This window comes from Apium graveolens, unplaced genomic scaffold, assembly GCF_009905375.1.
Source record: "Apium graveolens cultivar Ventura unplaced genomic scaffold, ASM990537v1 ctg3388, whole genome shotgun sequence".
NCBI lineage: Eukaryota > Viridiplantae > Streptophyta > Magnoliopsida > Apiales > Apiaceae > Apium > Apium graveolens.
The window spans coordinates 73,544-98,608 of NW_027418081.1; the positions used below are offsets into that span (position 1 = coordinate 73,544).

The 25,065-nt window shown below is 35.1% G+C and overlaps 1 protein-coding gene across 9 annotated transcripts; it reads right to left on the reverse strand.

The window, feature by feature from the left end:
- Nucleotides 1-3,768: 3,768 nt before the first annotated feature.
- Nucleotides 3,769-12,097, reverse strand: LOC141701130 (putative pentatricopeptide repeat-containing protein At5g08490). 9 transcript variants are annotated; one of them, XM_074504788.1, is made up of 5 exons: nt 11,973-12,097; nt 10,899-11,111; nt 7,638-10,808; nt 6,990-7,154; nt 6,514-6,915 (listed from the first exon to the last, which is right to left on the reverse strand). In XM_074504788.1, exons 2-3 carry the CDS (start codon nt 11,104-11,106, stop codon nt 8,548-8,550), a joined length of 2,469 nt encoding a protein of 822 aa, XP_074360889.1. In that variant the 5' UTR covers nt 11,107-11,111; nt 11,973-12,097; the 3' UTR covers nt 6,514-6,915; nt 6,990-7,154; nt 7,638-8,547. The 9 variants fall into 9 exon arrangements, with proteins under 9 accessions (XP_074360886.1, XP_074360889.1, XP_074360888.1 ...); XM_074504787.1 differs by having other exon boundaries at nt 7,638-7,696; nt 8,197-11,111; XM_074504786.1 differs by having other exon boundaries at nt 7,638-7,897; nt 8,197-11,111.
- Nucleotides 12,098-25,065: the final 12,968 nt, after the last annotated feature.

Here is a 25,065-nt window from a genome sequence, read left to right on the forward strand (position 1 = left end):
GCATCATACATGAATGGGAAGAAGGAATAGAAGATGGAATAACTGGGAGAAGGTGGAGAAGAATATATTAACATTATAATAGTCATTACGTAGTTTTTAAAATCAAAATTTGAATAAACATTCATGAGATTCAAAAACATATTCTTAAAATTCATAAGATCCAAAAGTAAATTCTAAACTTTTCTTCAAGATTTTTTTAAAATTTTCAAACAAATTGTTGTTTGTATTTAATTTTATAAAAGCACTATGAAAATAAAAAAAAACATTTATACCATTTTCAGTTTCAAAATTAATTTTTAAAAAAGGGTTCCCTTGTGCCATTTTCTAGATAACCAGCGTACACACACATATATATTTAAAAATTATTTTATAATTAATTTAAAATTTACCCTAAATTATACTTCCCCCGTATCTAAAAACGTTTCCTTTTATGTTGGACACGTTTGCCAATGCACACTTTTTTTTTTTTTTGCTAAATTATGTATATATCAACAAAGAACCAGGAAAACAACAGGGATCAACCCTAAGCTCTATGACAGGCCATAGAGAGGGAGCTATCTATAGCCAATCTCAAAGAAAAGATTGGGGATAGAAAGCAAAGCAGCAAACTACAATAAAATATTGGAAATACAGGAATGTAAATCTGTCCTACTACAAGCTAGATTACTGAACCAATGAGAGGTGCTAAGCCTGGCAATAAAATCAGTGAAAATCCCCTGGATGAGTTTATTTGGCCCAAAAACTCCTTTGTTGTGCGCCCTTGCATTACGTTCCCTCCAGATATGATAACAATAAATCTGAATTAAACATAGAGCAAGCAAGCCTCGAGGTCTGTCATGAAGATCCGCAAGATGGCTGAGCAAAGCTAACCAAGTATCTCCAATAATCCCAATACCGAGCTTGCCTAGAATCCGAGCTAAAATCCACCTGCTAAATGTGCAGTGAACAAAGAGGTGAGAATCTGTTTCCCTGCCAGAGATACAAAGGAAGCATTGTTGGGAGTCCACAATGCCAAATCTGTTCAGTCTAGCTAAGGTGCCAAGACGGCCATGACACACCAGCCATTGGTGATGGGCGTATCGAGTGATACGAAGACGGTGCCAAACAGCCCTGCACCAAGGCACTAAATCAGCTCTACTTCTGATAGAATTCCAAATGTGTCATGTACTGATTTTTGTTGCATCAATTCCATCCCACTGAATAATATCTATACCATTAGAGTTAATAGTTGGATGATCAAATGTGTTAAGCCAGTGAATGAGCAGAGGATCCAAGTGATGATGCATGCGGTTGGGGGTCGGGAGCCTCCAGGAGCCGTTATGAATGATACCACTCAGCTTTGCAGAATGGTGAAGACCACATTGGGAGATGATAGAAGAGGTTTGAGAGTTAGCCAAGCAAGAACCTCCCCACCACGGGTCAAACCACAAGGAGAAGCTATCACCCGAACCAACAGAATAATTAAGAAATTGCAGAGCCGTTAGACGAAACTTCAGGATTTTCCTCCAAATCCACGAGCAGTCTGTAGGAGTTGTGATGGTCCAAAAATGGCCATGCTTTAACACAGTAGAGTTCACCCACGTTGCCCAAAGGGGATTGGACCTAGTTATCACCTTAATCAAATGATGAATAAGCTGAGCCCTATTCCATTCTGCCATGTTTTTAAGGCCTAATCCCCCTTCCTCCCTGGGAAGACAAATAACATTCCAGGCCACTTTGGCTCCACCCTTATTATTAATATTACCTTTCCATAGGAATCTAGTGAGCAGGGACTGAATAGTGGCATGAACAGAACTAGGAAGCAGAAAATGATTACACCAGAAAGCTTCAATGGCATGCACGATTGACTTGATAAGCATAGCTCTGCCTGCAAGGGATAATAAGATAGTGGCCCAAGATTGCAATCTAGAAGTAATTTTCTCAACTAGAGGCATGCAATCATTAACACATAATTGGGAAGATATAAGAGGCACCCCGAGGAATTTGACAGGGAGATTACCTCTAGGTATAGATAAAGTGTCAAACCATCTAGTGAAATCGGTGTCACAGTTGCATAAGTAACTGGTACTCTTATTAATGCTTGGGATCAGACCACTCCAAGATGAGAACAAAGCAATTGAATCCATAATATGCTTAACAGAGTGCTTGGAACCATGAGAAAAAATTAAGACATCATCAGCAAAAAACAAGTGGTTTAATCTGAGCTCTTTGCATCGCCAGTGGTACTTAAAACCCTCAGGTGTTTTGCTCAGAATGCAGGAAAATATATTCATGCATAAAGCAAATATATATGGAGACATTGGGTCACCCTGCCGAAGGCCTCTAGTTCCCTTGAAATACCCATGTATAACCCCATTTAACTTGACAGAAAAACGAGTTGTACAAATGCAAGCCCTGATCCAATTAATCATGATCTTCGGAAACCTCATTTTCCTTAGAACTGCAAAAATGAAGGTCCACTGAACAGAATCGAAAGCTTTATGCAAGTCAATTTTAAGAGCACACTTTGACGCACCTGTCTCCCTTTCATACCCTCGAAAAAGTTCTTGAGCCAAAAGAATGTTGTCCGAGATAGATCTCCCCGGTATGAAAGCTGATTGAGAGATATGAACCAAATCGGGCATGACCTTTTTGAGCCTGGAAGCTATAATCTTCGAAATACACTTATAGAGCACAGTGCACAAAGAGATAGGCCTAAAATCCTGCATTCTGGTTGGGGCTGTTCCTTTAGGAATCAAAGTAATAAAGGTGGAGTTAATTCCCGAAGTCATCAAACCAGTGTCAAAAAAATGACGAACAGCAGCACAGAAAGCAGGACCTGTAACCTGCCATGTTGCAAGAAAAAATTCCACATTAAACCCATCTGGACCAGGGGCTTTATTCTTTTTCATTTTCTTGATTGTGTAAAAAACAAGCAAGTCAGTCACTAGAGCTACCAAAATGCTAGATTGCTCATTAGTAACCATTTTGCAATCGACCACAGACAGATCAACATTATCAACAGAATTTGTAGGGGCTCCCAAAAGTTGAGAAAAGTAGTTCACAGCAACAGAAGCACAAGAGTCCTGACCATGCACGAAGTTGCCTTCAGAGTCTTGGAGAGTTAATATTTTGTTTCGATTCCAGTTAACTTTACACTGCTGGTGAAAGTAAGAATTGTTATTGTCACCAAGATGCAACCACCTAACTCTGGCCTTTTGAAGCAAAAGAGATTCTTCTTGGGCCAAAGCCAAGTTAAGCTTAGAAATCAGATCTTGTTCTTCAATGATTCTAGATTGGTCTACAGTAGAAGTGAAAGAAGCCTGAAATTCTTCAAGATTATCCCGGGCCTGCTGCACATTATTGTGAGAATTGCCATGATCTTTATTAAATTTCCGTAACAGCTCTTTAGTGTGCCTGAGCCTTGCATTAAATTGAGCTAAAGGGGAGCCAAAACAATTAATAGACCATGCAGAAGAGATTAAATCTAAAAAGCCAGGGGTCTCAATCATATAATTGAAAAACTGGAATGGCTTACCAAATTTACGCAACTGCATAGGTTCAACAAACAGGAGAGGATTATGATCCATAATACCTCGATTTTTAACAAAAACACTGCCCTCAGTAAAAGCATTAAACCAAGCAGAATTCGCAACCATTCGATCAAGACGCTTAAAAACGGGATCATGTAACCGTTTGTTTGTCCAAGTATAATTGTCACCAACTGTACGCAATGAAGCCAAGCCATTATCATTTAAGCAGTCCCTAAAACGCTGCATCTCAGGAGTCCAGTGCTCACGGCCCCCAACTACTTCACTCAAGCTAGAAATACAATTGAAATCACCAAGGAAAGTCCATGGTGCAGAGCTGGAGCATGTAGAGCTGATATAATCCCAAAGTGGCACACGGTCTATAGCATCATTGAAAGCATAAATAAACGTTACAATAAAATTCAGATTTTTTTCAATGAACCTAGCATTGCAAGTTATAAATTGAGATGACTTCGAAAGAACAAAAATATCCCAAACATTAGGATTCCATCCAACCCAAATTCTACCATTGTAATGATGCTCATAATTAAACAGCCAATTCCAATTTTTGTTTATTTTCTTCGAGATGCTAGGAGCTTTAGAAGCTTTAACCTTTGTCTCTAAAATTCCCATAAACTCAATATGATTAACAGAGATGAATTGTTGAAGTTCCTGCTGATGAGGGGTTTTATTAATACCCCTAACATTCCATGATGCAAAATTCATTGAAGACGTCTGAGGCTAATTGGCTGAACAGCCAATTTAGGGTTCCTTTTATGTGCAGGACTTTTCCTGTTAACAACCAATGTAAACCCATCTTCATCAACTAAATCAGATTTGGGCGCTTTGAGGGCAATCACAACCGGGTGAGTCGAATGCTTAGCTGCAGGCGCTGCGGGAGCTGCAGGCGTTGGGGCTGCTGCAGGCGGGACTGACAATGGTTTAGCCCGAGTAGCGTCTTGGCTACGGCCTCGTCTTCTTTTCTGACCCGGAGATTTAGTCTCAACTGGCTGTATAGTAGGCTCTACAGGCTCTACTATAAAATCCCTCTTATCTAAGCTGTTACCCATATCAACTGTGACCATTTCCTGACTATTTTCCACATTGTCTGATGCATCCATATTATGCCCCAAATCTGGAGTTATATCCAAATCTTTGTTACCATCATTCTTGTCAAAATCTTCAAGATCATCACCATTGTGATCTTGCATCTGAGGATCCTCCAATGTCTGGTCCTCATCCAAAACTAAATCACACCCTAGGAATTCTCCAACAACCACAGGGTTGACTACTGAAGCCCCACCTTCCTGGACTGGAACTTCATTAGCAGTGGTATGATCCCTGTTGTAATTATCAATCTTTGCATTTTCCCCCCCTTGAGTTCACTGCAGGCCTATTACGAGGTACTGGTTTGACTGCATTGGGGTTGTGGATACATCTGGAGTATGAATGCCCAAATGCTTGACAGTGGCTACAAGAATAGGGTAGCTGAGGATAAATGATATTGACCTTAACCAATTCTTCTTCTCCACAATCATCTTGAACAGGGACCCAAACGAAGTCAGGTTTAGGACTGGAGTACGACAACATTTAATATCTTTAATTTCGTATTAGTATAAATATAAAAATTTCACTGTATTAAAATACTAATAAATACGAATCCAAAGAGATCACTCATGACTATATTTGATATTATAGATTAGAGGTAAATTAATAGTTAATCGCCTACCATGAACAATACCAAAAGTCAAAAACGAAACGTTTAACGGGACGGAGGGAATATCTAACATAAATTATGTGGATATATATATGTAATACTCAGTTTTAATATATATTTTTTATTAGTAGTAACTGATCACCGGAGGTCTAGTGCTTTATAAATTTAAATATATTCAAAATTTTAGTTGAAATATTTTTACCACGTGAAAAATATGTTATAATTTGTTTAAATGAGAACTCTAACATCGAAATATAAATATTTGATCATTTCTTTTGAACGACTTCATGATTTTAAATATTTTTCTATAATATATCAATTCTTTAATAGTAATAAATTTTTTAAAGATGATATAATATCAGTCCTATAATATTAGTACATTTTTTTGTACCCATACTTTCATTTATACCAAACTCGTATCGGAAACATAAAATATTACATTTCACACTCTGTGTTGGTACCTTGTATTGCATTGCATTGGATTTCAAACTCATATTATCAATACGACTAAGACTACCATATAATATAATAATATTATACACCTCCCAAATGAAGAATTGTTGCTAGAAGTCTAGAATTTAAAAACTAATTATAAAACCAATTCATTTTTCACAGGTTCGCAAATTAGTGCCCATAGATAAATCCCCTAGTTCCCTCACAGTTAAAGGATACATACCTAAATAATGATAAACGCTATACATGGACCGAAAAGAATAAAAATCCCAAATATCACTATTTACTGTTTAGATACAAATGACAATATCACTTTCACAAATAATGATTTAGTCCTAAATGACACTTGAAAATAAAGTTTGAAAAAACGTTACTTATATATACTCAAGTCGCAACTTCTGTTGCCCTTTTTTGTTTTTGTTTTTTTTTTTAATTTATTACTCCACTTTAATTTATGTTTTGAGACCCTAGACAATATTTGATGTTACATTTTTGACACTAAAACACAACTTAAAAATATTCTTTTTTAATTAATATTTTATATTTTCATACTTATTTATCGGTTTTCAAAAATATTAAAATTTTAAATTAATTTTTTAAAATACAAGCGTGGACCCTAATTTAACAAATTTTAAAACTTTAGGGTTCAACAATTCCCCGTTTGGGTCTTAGGAATGTTTAGAAAATAAATAAATTAATTAAGTCCTAGACCCTAGAGTTTAGGGCTACTAAACCCTGGAAATCAAATTCTAATTATTAACTGTGTTTAATATTTTAAGATTCATTGATTCTTAGTTTGAATTTTAAAAATATTAAAATATTTCTATATATGAATAAAATACGAACAAAACACCTCTTATAATTACGTTTTCAGCTTAAAAACAAAATAATATAACATTTTGCATAAACAAAACAGTTTTAAAAAAGTGCAAAACTCATGTTGAATTATAGTTGATGTACAAAACAAGAATTCAAGTACCGTTTTGCCTTTTTTAAAAAAATGGCTAAAAACGAAAGACGAAGTTGATATTTTCTACCAAAACTCACTTTGAAGTTAGTTGCGTTTTCATATTCTGAAAAAACTAAAAAAAGAAGAAATGGAAGACGCATTCGCATTTTTGTCAAAAAATTAACAGCAACCGATTCTCGGTTTTGGAGTGACATTTGGAGTTATGCTTTCCCAAAATGACATTGACGGTTATTCTCACATTTGAGACCAACACCCAACTAAAAATCCTACAAAAATCAAGACAAAAATGGATTGAGTTTTCGGAAACAGCGAGAATAATTAAAATATATTCATTACATACCTGGGGCAATGTTCTCATAATGGTGGTTCTCAACAAGTAAGTTGTTTCTAAGAGCACTAGAAATACTTGATTCTTTATATCCCAATAGTCTCTTAAGTCTTAACAATCTTTAAGATATAGAATGCCAGAACGTAAACTTGCAAGAAAGTCTGTCATAGTGAGTGCCTACAAATTATCAAACAAGATTGAGGAAAAAACAGAAAACATCAGTTAAATGAACTTTAATATGGATCATGCATTCCATATTCACTGACAAATATAATAACATGCAAATTGCAAAATAACTTCTCTTCCAAAGTATCTATTTGGTGACTTCCATCTTTCACATCAAGGGGCTATTATCACAAGCATCAAGGGGCTATTATCACAAACATATATAAACATAAAACTCTCTGCTTATAAAGATGGAAAAAGGCTTCTAAGTTAAAGGGAATGAGAGACAGTGAATCTAGGATAGATCAATTTAATGTGTTACCAACTCCTCTGAATCATGAATCCATTAAATGTTTAACATGCATTATCGGAAACTAATTTTGCCAAAGCCACAAGTTCAACAATCAAGTGTGAAGTGTCAACACTATACTCAATCAGAGCAGAAAATAAAGGGCAATACTGGCATTATCAAATAAAGAATAAATATAAATTTACCTTAATGCTATCCATGTCAAAAGTAAGATTCTTTTCGTTACCAACTCCTGAAAGCATATCTGCAAACAGCCAATAATAATTCTTCTATAGATCCAATCCACTTTCCAAACCAATCATGTAATGTTATAATCACATTCTCCAACTCAGGAACTTCAAACACGATGGATAGGATATTAAGACACGTGAAATTGCAGAGTTTTGGTGCCAAAACCTTATGTACCATCACTAGAATCATAACAGTGGACCTTGATATACAGGCTCTGGACAAAATATTTAATGATGTCATTCCATGTCCGACCTTGTTAAAGAAATTGCGAGACTTCTTAGACTGACAAATGTAAACAAGATGTCACTCATACAAATGGGAAATTCTACATCATCTAGTTCTAGACCTGATAAAGCGGAGATGTTCCAAATTCTTTGGGGCAATTTTTTACACCAAGCCAGATGGAGAGTTCTTAAATGAGGCAAAATCAAAGAGAAAAATGATTTTGACAGATCCCAATCATTAAGACAGAATTCTTAAGGCAGGAAAACAAGTCAAACATGATTCAGGTACCTTATAATGTACATCCAAATGAAACTTTGAACACCGGAGGAGGGCACTTTAAATGGAAGTTGTTAAGCGGAGAAATCCCAATGATCTGATCATGCAAATTCTTTAAGTTTGACAGGCAAAGTGAGTATCTTTAACGAGTTTTGAACACCGGAGGTGGGCACTTCAAATGGAAAGTTGTTAAAGCGGAGAAATCCCAATGATCTGATCATGCAAATTCTTTAAGTTTGACAGGAAAAGTGAGTATCTTTAACGAGCTAGAGTACAAGGAGTGTATTCCTCTGTATATTCTTTTGCAGAAAAGTTCATGCTTTACCATCAAACCATACTCACATATTTTTCAAGCAGGATAACTTAAAACTTGAATCTCTCTCTGATTTGTGTATCCAAATTGAACAATGTGCTATAAATACTATTCCTAAATGGGTGAGAGCAATCTCCAGCTATAAATACATTATTTTTTCCTTCCACTTCAATCCAACTGCTTCCAGCAGACTTCTTTAATTCTCTCGCCTTCATTAACTTCCTCGTCTCCAGCACGCCATCCCATCTACCATTTGCAGCATATAAGTTTGACATCACAACATAGTTACCGATATTGTTAGCTTCCATCGCAAAAAGACGGTCCACCACATTACATCCTATTTCCACTTGATGGTGATTTCTGCAAGCACCCAATAATGCTCCCCATATATTAGCATTGGCTTCAACTGGCATTCTAGTCACAAAAGAATATGCATCTTTTACTCGACCTGCTCGAGCAAGGAGATCCACCACACACCCATACTGCTCCATTGTAGGTTCAAGCCTATGCAGTTTTTCTATTGAATCAAATATTTTGAACCCTTCATTCATAAGGCCAGCATGGCTGCAAGCAGATAATATTGTGGTTATAATAACATGATCTGGCTTTATCCCCAACTCGAGCATGTTAGAGTACACTCCTAAAGCTTCGGATCCCATACCGTGCATGGCATATCCTCCAACCATAGCAGTAAACATAACTAGGTCTTTCTTCGAAGCAGACTTGAAAAGATTATATGCACTTCTTATATTTCCACATTTTGAATATAAATCTATAAGAGTACCCAGCAAGTGAGCATCATCAAAACAAGCACGGACAACATATCCATGGCACTGCTTTAAGAGGTGAATTGATGCAATTTGAGAACAAACAGGAAGGATGCTCATAACAGATAAGGCATCAGGCTTCAATCCACTATTTTGTAATTCGAGAAACAGGGAGAGCGCTTTACTATGATGATCATTTTCAGCATAAACTCTGACCATCAGATTCCAGGTGGTCAGATCCCTTTCAGACATAGTTCTAAATATCATGTGTGCATTGTCATGTGAACCACAATTCACGTATCCTGAGATCATTGAATTGCACGTGACCACATTCCGGTTCTCAGATAACATTTCAAACATACTTGACGCATACAGCATATTACCACATTTACCATATGCATCAATCAGTACATTCCTAAGATTAAGTTGTGTGTTACCTAGCAATATATGAGCTTTGATTGAATAACCATGAGCTTCCTTAACTTTATCCACTCTAAAAAGAGCAGCATAAAGCTGAACTGTACTTGTTATAGTGATAGAATCTCGCGTTATCCCTTCCCTAAACATCCATTTAAAGACGTTTACAAACTCAGTTTCAAGTCCACTTTCTGCAAAGGCGTCAAGCATGGCATTCCAAGATATCAAGTCTCTCTTACTGATCGATTTAAATATCCTATATGCTGCTTTAATATCATTACATTTTGCGTAAAAGGAAATTAGGGCATTTCCAACTGCTGTATCCTCTACCAGGCCAGGATGCCGTGCAATATAACCATGAATCTGCTTCCCTACTTTCATGTTGCATAAATGGGAACAAGCAGGAAGAATGCTAACTAGAGTTACATGATCAGGTTTTAATGCAGCAACAGACGTGAAATCATGAAACAACTCGAGTGCTTTCAGTGACTCTCCATTTGATGAATATCCAGCAATGAGTGAATTCCATGAGACTAAATCTCTTAATTTCATTCTTGCAAAAAGGCGGTCCGATTTATTCATTTGTCCAGTTCTCGAGTAGAAACCCATCAAAGCATTAGTTACAGAAATATTATCCATTAGTTCTGGCCGATGTAATACATAACTGTGGATCTCTTTTCCGAAACGATGAGCAGCATTCTCTTCTAAACCAGCACAAACAGGAAGAATATTGGCAATAGTTGCATAATTTGGTACAGCAGACTCTTTTAGCATCCAGCAGAAAAGTTTAAATGCCTCTCCTGTGAATTTGTTTTCTGCAAACCCTGAAATCATAGCATTCCATGAAACAACATCTTTTTCAGTGATAATATGAAACATGTCAATTGCATCATCACAGATAAGACCAGATTTTGCATACATAGAGACCAGCGAATTTCCTACCAGGGTATCTGATTCTAATCCATTTTTTATCGCATAAGAATGTACACTCCTCCCTGCACCCAGAGCTCTTGCACGAGCACAAACAGGAAGAATGATAGCAATAGTGACAGGGGTAGGTTTAAGGTCCTCAGCAGTATGCATTTTGAAAAATAATCTCATCACCTCACTGTCATGAATCCGGGACCCTGAAAACCCAGATAAAACAATGTTCCAGGTCACTGCATCATTGATTTTATTTTGCCTGAACAGTTTTACGCAGTCATCAAAAACATTACATTTAGCATACATGTTAAGAAGCGCCTTGCGGACAAAGTGGCAGGAAATATGACCTAGCTTAACAACCTGACTGTGAAGGCTTTTCCCTAATTTAATGTCTGAAATAGCAGCACATGACTTGAGCATGGTGGAAACAACATGATGTTCTGTATTATACCCGGCTGAAAATCGTATCTTCTGGCGAATGAGGGAGAAACCATCATTCATAGTGCCTAAAATCGATGTCACCCGTTGATAAAGTTATTCTCTATATTAGCGTGTACCATATATACCAAGTTAAACATAATATGCGAAACAATGAATTATGTGGAATAACATCATTTACAAAAAAACATGATTCATGAGGACGCAACAGCAGTCTCTACAACAAATCGGTTTTAGTATGGAAGAGTTCATTCACATATTAAAGTAGAACAGAAAATAGCGGATTGTTGCATACAAATTAAGCTGAGAAACAAATAGGGTGTATTATGTATGTATTAAAAAAACCAAGTATAAAGGATGAGACCAGAAGCCAGTTAGAAATATTTAAACACGTAGCCTTCCGATCTAGTAGAAAATAGTAGAATGATAGAAGGACAAAACTAGGAGGCCTTTGAATCATGAGATTTTAATTAGGATAATGGGAATGGAAATGAGATTCTAATCCGTTTTTGTGTCAAAATCTCACTCCAATTAACCAGGTTATAAAATCCTATTATCGAACAATAGCAAAAACTAAAGGTTCGTTATATATTCATCAAGTTATATCATAATAACTGGTCAAACAAAATTCGATCATTCCAACAGGAGCTTATAGACTTTCAGTCCAAATTCGACTTTGCTGTCTAAGTCGATTGCTAGGAGATATACTTCAGGGGAATCAGTGTTCAAAATTAGAACATGAATATATTTGTTGTTTAAACATGAAAATTACACTACGCAGTACACACAAGCACAAAGCTACTGTGATCAATAATTTCAATTAATATAGTTAATATTTATACATATTCGTATAAAGCTACTAATTATGACGAATAATTGAGCAAAAAAATGAAGCAACTGCTGTAATGTAATTGAGTAGAAATTGGTACCTGTAGAATATATCGATTAGGAACTTAATTTTCCGATCAAGCCGCCGGCGAAGCAATTGCTTACATTTGGGGGGTCAAAATGGGCTGAGTTGGGAAAAAATTAAAAGGTTTTTGGAAAAATAATATTATTACACTAAGTATGTTACTCCTAATAATGTTCCTCAATTATATAAATCATTTTGAATTTTTTTCTTTTAATATGATATATTAATCAACAAAATATTCATCAACTCGACGGAAACATTCTTCCCATCAATCACTCGATATGGATGTCAACATGATTTCTTATCTAAGAAGTGAGCAACCATATTTGCAGATCGTTTAATGAAAAATAACGAGATATCGTTTAACTCGAGCATAGTGCTCTTGCACTCTGTTATCACTACACCAAAAGGTGACTCCGTCAAAAGCTTACTACGAATAGCTTGAACAACTGTTAGACAATCAGCTTCGATTATGACCTAACTCCAAGTCTTTACTTTGATCCAACTTAATGTCTCTTTCATTGCCATAACTTCAGCCAACTCCGGTGATACAACAATGTTGTGCAAGACATGCCTGTATCATAACAAGACTAAGTCATATTGACAACCCTATGATTAGTTGTATTATAACCTTAATCTATAAGTACAGAATTGCAGAACAGTTCAATATCCAAGGTTGCAAATCAACAAACAATTCACACAGCTGGATTGACAAGTCTACAAAAAGCAGTTTGAGAGATGTGCAAGATTAATGGTGAAGATTAACTGACAAAGGAGGATCAACCAATACACAGTGGATGAAGATATGCTAATCTAGATATGGAAATCTCACTTTTCCCTTAAATAGAAGTGATTAGTGACAGGTTAGAAAAGCGATTAGCACTTCTTCTTGTTCACTGTGTAAATCAAAGTTAACTATCATATAAAGTTAACTGAGGTCCTTTGTTTAAAAAAAAGAGGACTGAATAGATTAGAAATTGTATTCTCTCTCAAGAAAGAAGCTAAGTTCTAAACCAAGAACTTAGAAATTTTGTAGCAAAACACTGCTTGATTTTTAATATAAAATTAAGTGAGTTTTGAAGATCTTTGTTTTACATATTTGCATTGTTATTTATGTTTAACATCTATTCTACAAAATCATTGATAACAACCAACTGCTAAACCCAAAGTCGATCAAAAAGTAAACATTTAAGCCAAAACAAATTCACCCCCCCTGTGTTGTATTCATATCTAATTAGTGGTATCAGAGCAAAATATGAAAGTAGACATATTAGATCTTGGAAAAATGAATACACAGAAAATCAGTAGTATCAAGATTCCTCCCTTTGATAAGGCCAACTACACTTTATGGAAAAAGAAAATGTTGCTGTTTATAAGAATGACCAATCACCTTTACATTCAGATCCTCAAGAATGGGCCCTTCACTCCTATGGTTAGAGTTGAGGAAACCACAGATGGAGACATGGTTATTCCAACTCATTATGCTCCCAAGGATGCCTCTGAGTATACTGAAACTGAAAGAGAGAAAGTTTCCCTAGACAGTGCTTTGCAACTGATACTAATTGAGTCACTTGACAATGTAATGTATAATAATATTGTCAACTGTGACACTGCTAAACAGATCTGGGAAAAGATTGAGATACTCTGTGAAGGAACTGATGAGGTTAGGTCAAATCAAAGAAGGATATTGATTTCTCAGTATGAGGGTTTTATGGCTAAACCAAAGGAAGGTATTACTGATGTGTTTGAAAGGTTTAATAAGCTGATAAATGACTTGCAGCTTCATGATAAATTTTATGATGTTGAAGAAGTGAATTTGAAGTTCTTGCTTACTCTCCCTGATCATTTGGAACAAAAGATCTCTGCAATCAGAGAAGGAAGGGATTTGAGTAGAATCACACTGGAAGTGCTCTATGGGGTTATGAAAACTTATGAACTTGAAATGATTCAAAAAAAATCATTAAGGGCTGGTCAAAGATATGTAATGGATGGCTCAAGTGCACTGATTGTGAATGATGGCCAGACCTCTAATGATGAGCAAAGATCCCAAACTCCAGTAATTTCTACAAGTGAGAAAAGAGTCAATGACACTAAAGAGCAAGTCATACTGGAATTGGATGAAGAAGATGAGTTCTACACTCTTGATGAGCTCGATGAGCTAGACAAATCAATGGCTTACTTGGCTAGAAAATTCTCTAACAATAGAGTGAATAAACCAAGATTTTTCAAGAGCAAAGGACAGTCCTTCAACAAAGACAACAACTGGAAAGGAAAAGGGAAGTACACTCCTGATAGCAAAACTGGCTACAAAATTGGATATATTGATAGATCAAATATAAGGTGCTTTAACTGTGATGAGTTGGGCCATTTTGCTACAAAATGTAGGAAACCAAAGAAGGCAAAGAAAGACAAAGCCTATCTTGAATTGGAAGCAAAGTATGATGCTCTTCTAAAGAAGCAATAAGGGAAAACTTATATTGCTGAGGGCAAAAGCTGGGATGATTCAGATAATGATGAAGATGAAGAAGTTGGAAACTATGCACTCATGGCCTTGGAGCAAGGAAATTCTTCATCATCTAAATCACAGGTACCAACTCTTACCACAATTGATTTAAATGTGAGTCAATATAAGGAAACTGTTGAAAAGATGAGCACATAAATGTTCCACATTCATACAAGCATGGTTGCTGCAAATGAGGAAGTTAGCAGATTGAAAAAGATCAATGAAAAACTTGAGAGTGAAAAACAAGAGACTGAATTGTTGCTGGTTGAGCTTGATGCTGCTAAGCAAGAAAATGCATACTTAAAGAACAAATTAAAGTGTGCAAGTGAAATTGAAGCAGTATTGAGAGAAAGGCTGGAGAAGAATGAAGTGAAGCTGAAATCCTTCAAAAATGCTTCTGAGTTGATTGACCAATATCATGAAAAGAACAGGCCATGTGCAAACATTGCCACTGGTCTTGATTATGAGGGTTTGAACAATAAAAAGAAGTCTGACAGTGACAAAGGAAAATCAACTGAAACTGAGAATGTTCCAATTATTTTGAAGAAAGTTGAATCACCTTTGTTTAAGGCATGTGAAGTGAACTTCAGTGAAGAAGAGTTGATCATCAAACATGAGATAGCTGATGAGGACAAGGAAAAGAAAAATGATGAGACAACTCAGTCTTCCATCTCTGTTGAAACACTAAAAGCCAATCAAGAAACTAAGGAGCCTGTGAAGGAGATTAAAGCTGAAGAGGCCAAAAAGAAAAAGAAGAATAGAAATGGAAAGATTGGGATAAACAAAAGCAACAATTTTGCTTATGTTATAGATGCTCCTAGAAAGAGGTGTGAGAATTGTGGATCAATGAATCACCTAACTCGTCTTTGTAAAAATATTGTTAGCAATCCACCTGAAGGAGCCTACAAGTACAATGAAGCTAAGGCTAATGATCCCTATTCATTCTGTGACAAGTTTGACTGCATTCCCTGCAACATGAAAGTGATGAAGAGTTGCCACAAATTGAGAATTGATCTCATAGAATCAAAAGTTGGTTCTATATCTGAAAGGGAAAATGCTCAACAGTCTATGAATTCTATTTTATCTGAAAATTCTCATTCTACTTCTGTAAAATCAGTTAATAAGAAGAAAGTGCCCAACACAGCTTGGGTAGCTAAATATACTTAATCCTCATTGTGTGCAGGGCAAAGGAAAGAAGGTCATATGGATCATTGATAGTGGATGTTCCAGGCATATGACAGGTGATAAGGCCCTGCTATCACAATTTGAGGAGATGGCTGACCCTTTGGTGACCTTTGGAGACAACAACAAAGGATTCGCAATGAGATATGGCAAGATTGTTTCTGGAAATGTTGTCATTGAAGATGTAGCACTAGTTGCTGGATTAGAAGTAAATCTTTTAAGTGTTAGTCAATTTGAAGACAGAGGTTTTCAAGTTGTTTTCAACAAAGAAGATTGTGCTTTTATTGGCAAAAAGACTGGTGAAATTGCTCTTAAAGGAGTAAGAAAGGGAAGCTTGTTTGTTGCAGACTTAGACTCAACAAATAAGGATGGAGTGTGTTATTTCTACACCAAGGCATCAGAAGAGCAAAGCAAATTATGGCATAAGAAGCTATCTCACTTGAATTTCAAAGCAATCAACAGCTTAGTCAAGAAGGAGCTTGTGAGAGACATGCCCAGTCTGGAATTTGCTCAACTGGAAGTTTGTGAAGCTTGTCAGAAAGAAAAAAAATGAAAAGATCAAGTCACAAGTCAAAATCTGTGAATTCTATCAGTGTACCTCTGCAACTTATTCACATGGACTTGTTTGGGCCAGTAAATGTCTTGTCCATTTCAAGGAACAAATATGCCCTTGTCATGGTTGATGATTTTTCAAGATACACTTAGGTTGAGTTCATGTACTCTAAAGATGAAACTTCAAACATTATAATTGAGCACATCAAGAAAATTGAGAAGCAAGCTGAAGGAAAAGTTAGTGTAAAAAGATTGAGGAGTGATAATGGAACAGAATTCAGAAACTCAACATTAAGTGAATTCTGCAAAAGCAAAGGCATTGTTCAAGAATTTTCAGCAGCTAGAACACCTCAACAGAATGGAGTAGTTGTAACACCCCAAATCCGGGGTCAAGATTTGGTGTTACTAAACCATTATTACATAAAGTAAAGAAATAAATAAATAACCCCTTAAGTCCGGATCTTTTACAGGTCATGGTATGAAACAAGAATCTAACCTTCTATAACTCACTTCAACTATAATACAAGTATATATACCTTTGAACTAATGCTCTTGTCACATTCTTCTAACACCTTCAACCTCTCGCAACGGAAACTTCTCTAACTTCTGCTGTCTATCAAAGCTATTCACTTTAGTCCTTATCTGTTTCTGGCAGAAATAAGAATTGACAAAGCAAGAGTGAGCCAAAAATGCCCAGCAAGTATATAATTTGAGTCTTTAAACATTAATTTCTCTGAAATATTTTGAAGGGCGAAACACGAAATCATTTAAAGGATATACTCTATCAGCTTAAATCAATTTGATTTGTATTGCTATAAATCACAAAGGACATAATGACATTTTTGTCAGAGCTTTTAGAGATCGCGTGTTTTCAAAATAGCTTCTGGTATCATCTCATAATTGAGCAATGGATGCACTAACTATTCATAAAACGACGTTCAAGAAATTCCTAACTATTCAGTATCCATCATTATCGACTAAGTTTCCATAGACTTAGCCTGCTAAACCAGCCTGATAAGGACGGGTTGAATAATTAAGAAAATCCCAATTCATTCAAGATTCTAAATATCACTGAGCAACAAATGTTGCAGCAACACTCTGAACCTCGAATTCATTTATAAACACTGTAATTTCCCGAAACTGAGGGCTAAGAAAGAATAACTTTAACCCATAATCACATTTTACTTCAAGAGGGAATGCCATTAATGGCGATCAACAATAAATTGGACTGAACACTAGAAACCAACATATGCACTATAACCTGCTGATCAGTCAGGAGATAGTGCGGATCTATACCCAACTGCATAGACCCAACCAACATATGGGGCACCCAGGCAACTATGGCCTAATAATTAATGATCTGGGTAAAACCCAGCCTGTATAGTAACAATCCAGCCCGTAGAGTATTTTGATATCAAATCATTTTGATTTCAAAACATCCCAAATTAGGGTTCGCAAATAACCCGAACGAATGGGTATTTGCTCAAGAGAGCAATTGAATTATAGGAACAAGAATAAATGAACAAGCATAATATGAGTAATTGCAGCAAAATGTAAAACAGTTAACTATTCTGAACTTAGAATAGGAGTGAATAAATATTTGCAGTATTTTAAAGAGAAAGATTAGGAATACTTGCATGATAAAATTTAAAATAAATATTACTTGAACAATAAGTGATGATAGGGATACTTGCCTCAATTGAGAATCCCTCTGATCTTTAACTAGTTGACATATCACTCAGTCCTGTCGTCTCTGTACTACCCTTGACGAGCTATTTGACCTTTTTTTTTTATCATTTACCTTCTTAGGTTATCTTTATCCCAAATCCACTTGTTTCAGTATTACACGAAATCAGGCTTCACTTCTACCATCTCTATCTGGCTTTGAACGTCTCATACTATATGCATTTATCACAAATAATACTATTCAATGAACTGACAATATATATTTGACTAGTCTATACACTTATCCCTATCGTCTACCCGTCCGATAATAATAATATATAAGAATCACATCTCATTCAGATAGCATTCAAAAGACATGTTGACTCATTATTTGCATAATACATACACATAGGACAGGTAATCATATTATCCAGATAACACGTAATCATGTAATTCACGTAACATATAAGTTGAATCGTCAAAAGATAGGTCTCGATATGTTTAGAGTTGAAATTGGGTCAAAAAGAACCTTTTATCAATCCATTACCGACTCAGGATGATTCGTGAAACAAACATCCTTTTAATATAAAAGAATTTAGGTCTCGAAAATATTTTTAATAGAAGCAGAATATTTTTCTGAGTCTAGAGGCGTTCGTTTCGTATCAAACAGACGAACGGTTGAATTATTATGAATTAAACAAGATTTAATTAATTAATAATTAATTATAAATAATTAATTATAATTAAACAATCCTTAACTATATTTTTAAATAATTATTTAAGAAAATCAAAGTCAAAAATAATTTTTTTATAATTTTTGGAGTTAAAACGAAGAAGTTACGATTTATTGAAAATTATGTGATTAATTATTGAAATAATTACTCACTTAATAAATAAATAACTAGTAAATAATTAATAGATAATTATTTACTAATTTAAAATAATTAATCCCTAATTATTAGGATTAATCACAATTTATTACAAATATTTACAACTCATCGTTATTTATTTGATTAGATCGATTATTTACAAATAATCAATCAACTTAATTAACTGATACGCTATTTATCGAATAACTACGAATTACTCAAATTATAAACCAACTCAACGATTAATCACTCGTATAAATACGAGCTACACACTATTCTCGAACACTACCGAATTAATATATTAATATCGGAATTTAAACGATTCGTTAATCAATTAATTATCGGTATTTAATTATACAATACAAATAATTACCGCAATATTATTCGAATAACTATTGTTCGAATAATAACTCTAATTATCGAATCACTATTCGAAAAAGTACGAGTTACTCGCAGTATTCAACTAATTTACGAATTATTATTCGTATTATTCGATTATTTTTAAACCTTATTTATTAATTAATTACCTAATTATTAATTAACTAAATAACTAATAAATAATTAGATAAATAATTAAATAATTATTTAAATAACTAATTTCAAATTTCTAAATTAATAAAATAATTTAGAAATTATCATTAATAATTTTCAGTATTTAAATCTAAATTTTATTAGATTTTTAGAATTATTAAAATCTGATTTTTATTTTATACAATAAAAGAAATTAAATAAAAATAAAAAAAAAAACAGAATACAGAAACTGGGAATCGGGTTTTGAAGATCAAACCCGGGTCGTTTCCCGGGTCGACTCGGGTCACGAAGAACACCGGCTGCCCAGAAAACGCCGACGCCGGCGGCCCTATTCCGGCGAACCAATTCTGCCACTACAGCGATGCAACGACGAAGTTAGTCGAGGGTTTTCATTCCCCAGCCCTCCAGGAACACAATCCCACCGTCCTCTTCTATCCCCATCGTGTGGATCGTCTTCTCCGGCTAGAACCGCCATTAACGCCGGTCAAAATCGAAGCTTTTCCGGCCACAACTCAAAATCCTTAATCCTCAACCAAAAATTACAGTAAATACAGCAAAATGAAGCTGGGAACATGTACAATCTAATCATATCATCACAAACAATCAAAAACCTCTAAATTATAAACCCCCAAAATTCGAATATTAACCCTAAAAATCGATTTTAAAATTTAACCACTGTTGGAACGATTTGATGATATAAAATGATAGAGAATCGTCTGTGATTCATTTTGGTTATTCATACTTGTGATTTGGTGTTCAATAACACCTTCAAAATTGGCTTTGATTTTCAGAATTCTCCAAGAACACCAAGAACACATATTCAAGAAATTTTCAGAAAATCAAACCTTAATTTCTATATGATATTGAACTCTATTTTTGACATATAATATACCAAATTGACCAGAAAAACATGCTCTACAACATGGAAGCATCAAATCACATCAACAACATCAAGAACAAAAATTCATAATTTAATTATCAAATAATTCGAATATAAATAATTAAATAAGAAAATTACTGTGATTTCTGGAAAGAAACTGATGATTGATTCAGATAGAGGATTCCGAGAGCTTCGTTTTGATATGCTGCACGCCCGAATCGGAGTTCGATAACGCCTTCGTTCGTGTGTTTGATTCCCGGGAACGTATCGGTTTTCTCGGGTTTTTCTCTGTATTTACGGTGTTTTAACTGGTTGCAAATGAATAAACGGAATAAACGAAATAAGAAATAGGCTATTTATATTTATGGAATTTTGGATCGTTTTGGATCGTTAAATTAGTTACTTAGCCACTAAGTAATTGCAATAACGATCCGATTTGATATCAAAATTGGATAATTATCCAAACCGGGCTTTTTATAAAATACTTTATACGAAAATAATGTAATAATATCCCGTCTTTTGAAAATACGGGTTTCGTTGGTTCACCGAAATGATTATCGTATCGAAAAACTTGCGCCGGGCCGCGCACGGGGCAAACCGTAATCCGGATCGAAAAAGTCAAAACACGGAAAATGTCCGGAATTACCAGATTAGGTTAGGAAGGAGTTTTCGGAAGAGTTTCGGGTTGTAAAAACGTAAAAACGATTGAAGTCGGACGATTCCCGGCTTTATAAAATAATTTTGTAATTATTCAGAAAATAATTAATAATTTCATAAATTATTATAAAATCATCTAATACTTCAAAAATTACCAGAAAAATACCTTAATTATCTATATTTTATTCTGGACATATTAAAATTAACATACTCACATTTTATTACATACAAACATCCAAATATTATTATCAAACACCAGATAATTCACCAAAAATTCATATAACATTCACATAATAATCATATATTGATATAAATAATTATACGATATTTCCCGGATGTTACAGTAGTTGAGAGGAAAAATAGAACATTGGTTGAAGCTGCTAGAACCTTGCTACAAGATGCTCAGTTGTCAACTAGTTTTTGGGAATAGGCTGTTAATACTGCATGCTACACTCAAAACAGATATCTCATCAACAAAGCTCATGGCAAATCACCTTACTCAATCATGTCTAACAGGAAGCCTACAGTGCATCTATATGTGTTTGGAAGCAAGTGTTATATTCTAAAAGACAACTCTAAATATGTGGGAAAATTTGACTCTAAAGTTTTTGAAGCAATTTTTCTTGGATATTTATTGGAAAGAACAACCTACAAAGTTTATGTGATTGATCAAAAGAAAATTATGGAAAGCACATATGTGACTTTTGATGATGACAAGTGTCCAGGCTTGGAATGCCTTGATGTAAATGATGCTGAAGCCCTTGCATTTGAGAATCTAACCATTGATAGTGATTCTGATGAGGAAGATGAAGTTGTGGCACAATAAATGATAAATGAAGAGACCTCTGAACAAAATCATGGGAATGAAAGCTCTCTTCAGACACCTGAATTTGATGGCACAAACTCAGGGGGAGAAGGAGATAATGTAAATGACAGTCATGGTAATATTGAAGAAAATGATGAAGGCACTAGTCAACAGACACACACTAGAAAGTGGGATAGGAGTCATACAGTAGAAGATATTATTGGTGATCCCTCAGCTGGTGTGAGAACTAGAAGTGCAACTGCTAATGAATGCCTACATGCATGTTTTCTATCTCAAGTAGAGCCCAAGAAAACTGAAGAAGCCCTATTGGATCTTGATTGGATATGTGCTATGCAGGAGGAGCTGAATCAGTTTGAGAGAAACAAAGTTTGGAAATTAGTCCCTGCACCAAAGAACAAAAGCATAATTGGAACTAAGTATGTGTACAGGAACAAAATGGATAAAAATGGAATTGTTACTAGAAACAAAGCAAGGCTGGTTGCTAAAGGCTACTCACAAGAAGAGGGAATTGACTATGATGAGACTTTTGCTCCTGTTGCAAGACTAGAAGCAATAAGAATTTTTCTGGCATTTGCTGCACACTCAAATTTTAAGGTGTATCAAATGGATGTCAGGAGTGCTTTTCTTAATGGTGAACTAGAAGAAGAAGTTTATGTGCAACAGCCACCTGGCTTTGAAGATCCAGAATTTCCTAACTTTGTTTACAAATTACTCAAGGCTCTATATGGATTGAAACAGGCACCTAGAGCCTGGTATGACACATTATCAGAATTTCTACTTAAACATGGTTTTACCAGAGGTACTATTGATAAGACTCTCTTCTACAAGAAGCATGGTGAAGATATGATCCTAGTTCAAATCTATGTGGATGATATCATCTTTGGATCTACAAATGAAAAGCTTTGTCAAAGATTCTCTAGGCTAATGCAGAGTGAGTATGAAATGAGCATGATGGGAGAATTGAGTTACTTCCTTGGCCTTCAAGTTAGTCAAAGAAGTGATGGTATTTTCATCAGCCAAACCAAATATGTGAATGACTTATTGAAGAAATTTGGTATGGTGGATAGCTCACCTGCATCTACACCAATGTCAACTACAACCAAGTTGGACGAAGACAAGAAAGGCAAGAGTATGGATATTTCAAGCTACAAAGGGATGATTGGATCATTGCTTTATTTGACTGCTAGTAGAGCAGACATCATGTTTGCTACTTGTCTATGTGCTAGATTTCAAGCCAATCCAAAGGAATCACATTTGATGGTTGTGAAAAATATTTTCAGATACTTAAAGGGAACTCCAAACTTGGGATTATGGTATCCTAAGGGAACTGGTTTTGAAGCTGTTGGATACACAGATGCAGATTTTGCTGGATGCAGGGTTGATAGGAAAAGTACTAGTGGAAGTTGTCAATTTCTTGGTCAAAGACTTGTATCCTGGTATAGTAAGAAACAACAATCCGTGTCAACTTCCACAGCTGAGGCTGAATATATAGCTGCTGGAAGTTGTTGTGCTCAGGTGCTTTGGATTAGAAATCAGCTAATGGACTATGGTCTAGTGTTACACAAAATTCCTATTATGTGTGACAATATTAGTGCCATATCTATAGTAGCTAATCCAGTTAATCATTCTAGAACAAAGCACATTGATGTTAGGTACCATTTTATCAGGGAACATGCTGCAAATGGTACCATTGAGCTCATTTTTGTTCCAACAGAGAAACAATTAGCTGACATTTTTACTAAACCTTTGGATGAAGCAACCTTCACTAGACTTGTGAGTGAAATTGGAATGCTCAATTCTTCATCCCAAGGCAAGAACTCAGCTAATGTGTTGTATCGGATTAATTTCTAATAAATCAACCTAGTTTGATTTAATTGGAAATTAACTGAAATATGAATTATAAATATTTCAGAATCTCTGTATATTTTTTTTTAAAAACTCAAAAATTAACTTAGAATATTTCAAATTCTAAGTAAACTGCGTAGTTGTTAATTTACATCTTAAATGTGTAAAATTAATACAAGGCAGAATAACAGTACTCAAAGGTATAGATAACTGAGTTCTCGATAAGTCTATTTACAGACTTCTCGAATGACTTCTCGATAAGCTCTATTATGACTTATCGATAAGACCATGTAGAGTTCTCTAATAGTGTTAATTCACAGAGTTCTCGACAAGGATATTTTGAGACTTATCAATAACTCAGAACTAAAATAATTTAATTCAATGAATTATTTTAGACAAATACTTTTGGAAAATTTATTCTGATTTCAATTTGATTCAATTCAAATAAATTAGAATCATTTTTAGTCCATTTTCAGACAAACTGGGCATTTATCAGAGTTCTCGATAAATCATTTCTTAGTTCTCGAAAAGAATTAATAAAATGACTTATCGAATGTACCTTTTTCAAATTCAAAATTACTTCTCGATAAGTTTAATATCAAACGTTTATTTGACTTCTCGATAAGTATTTTACTTTTTCTATAAATACCCAGACTTCTCGATACATACACTATACTTACACTTTTCCGAGATCTCAAGTGACCTAGCTTTCAGATAAAAGGCGATTTCTCTCTCGTTTTTGCTCCTTTCTCAAAATTTTTTCTTACCCACTACTTCTAAACACTAAAATGGCATAAAACATTGTTAGAGCTATCATTCCAGAGAAGGGAACCAACTTTATTGCTTTTCTTGATGCTAACCAAGCCCCTAATAGTTTCAAGGGGTTTGTGAAGTTTCTTTCTGAATCCTATATTACAGGTGCTTTAACTGCTAGTCCTGTGCTGTATTTGGACGTTCTTCATGAATTTTGGACATCAGCTATAACTAGGACAGTTGTTCTAGAGAATGTCACTTCTATGGTGGTCACCTGCATAATTGGAGGCCAAGAAATTGAGTTTTCAGCTGCTGATGTGAATACAGCCCTGAGATTGCTAACTGAGAAATATGGAGAGATGCCAACTGCAGATGAGCTGAGTGAATTCATGGACTTCATCAACTATAGTGGCTCAATCAACTTGGCAAGCCTGAACAGGACAAACCTTAGGAAGGAATGGTCCTTTATGTTTGATTCTGTAGTGAGGGCTTTCACCTGCAGAAAAATTGGCTTTGACAACATCTCAAGTGTGGTGCAGAAGCTGGTGTTCTCAAAAGCTCACAACAGGCATCTGAATGTTGGGGCTCTAATTCTGGAGGAGCTGGCTACTAGGCTTACTATGCCTTTGAAGAATAGAGATAAATAAATCTTTTTGCCAAGGTTTATTATGTCTACTTTAGCTCATAAAGTAAATGACATACATTTGTTAGCTGATATTGATAGTAGTAGAATTGGCAATTGTAAGCAAGTGTCCAAAATAATATTTGGCTCACTTACTACAAAGAATAAGGTGAGTGTAAGTCTTAGAATCACTCCATTTATGTTGGAAAGATTCAGGACTTATC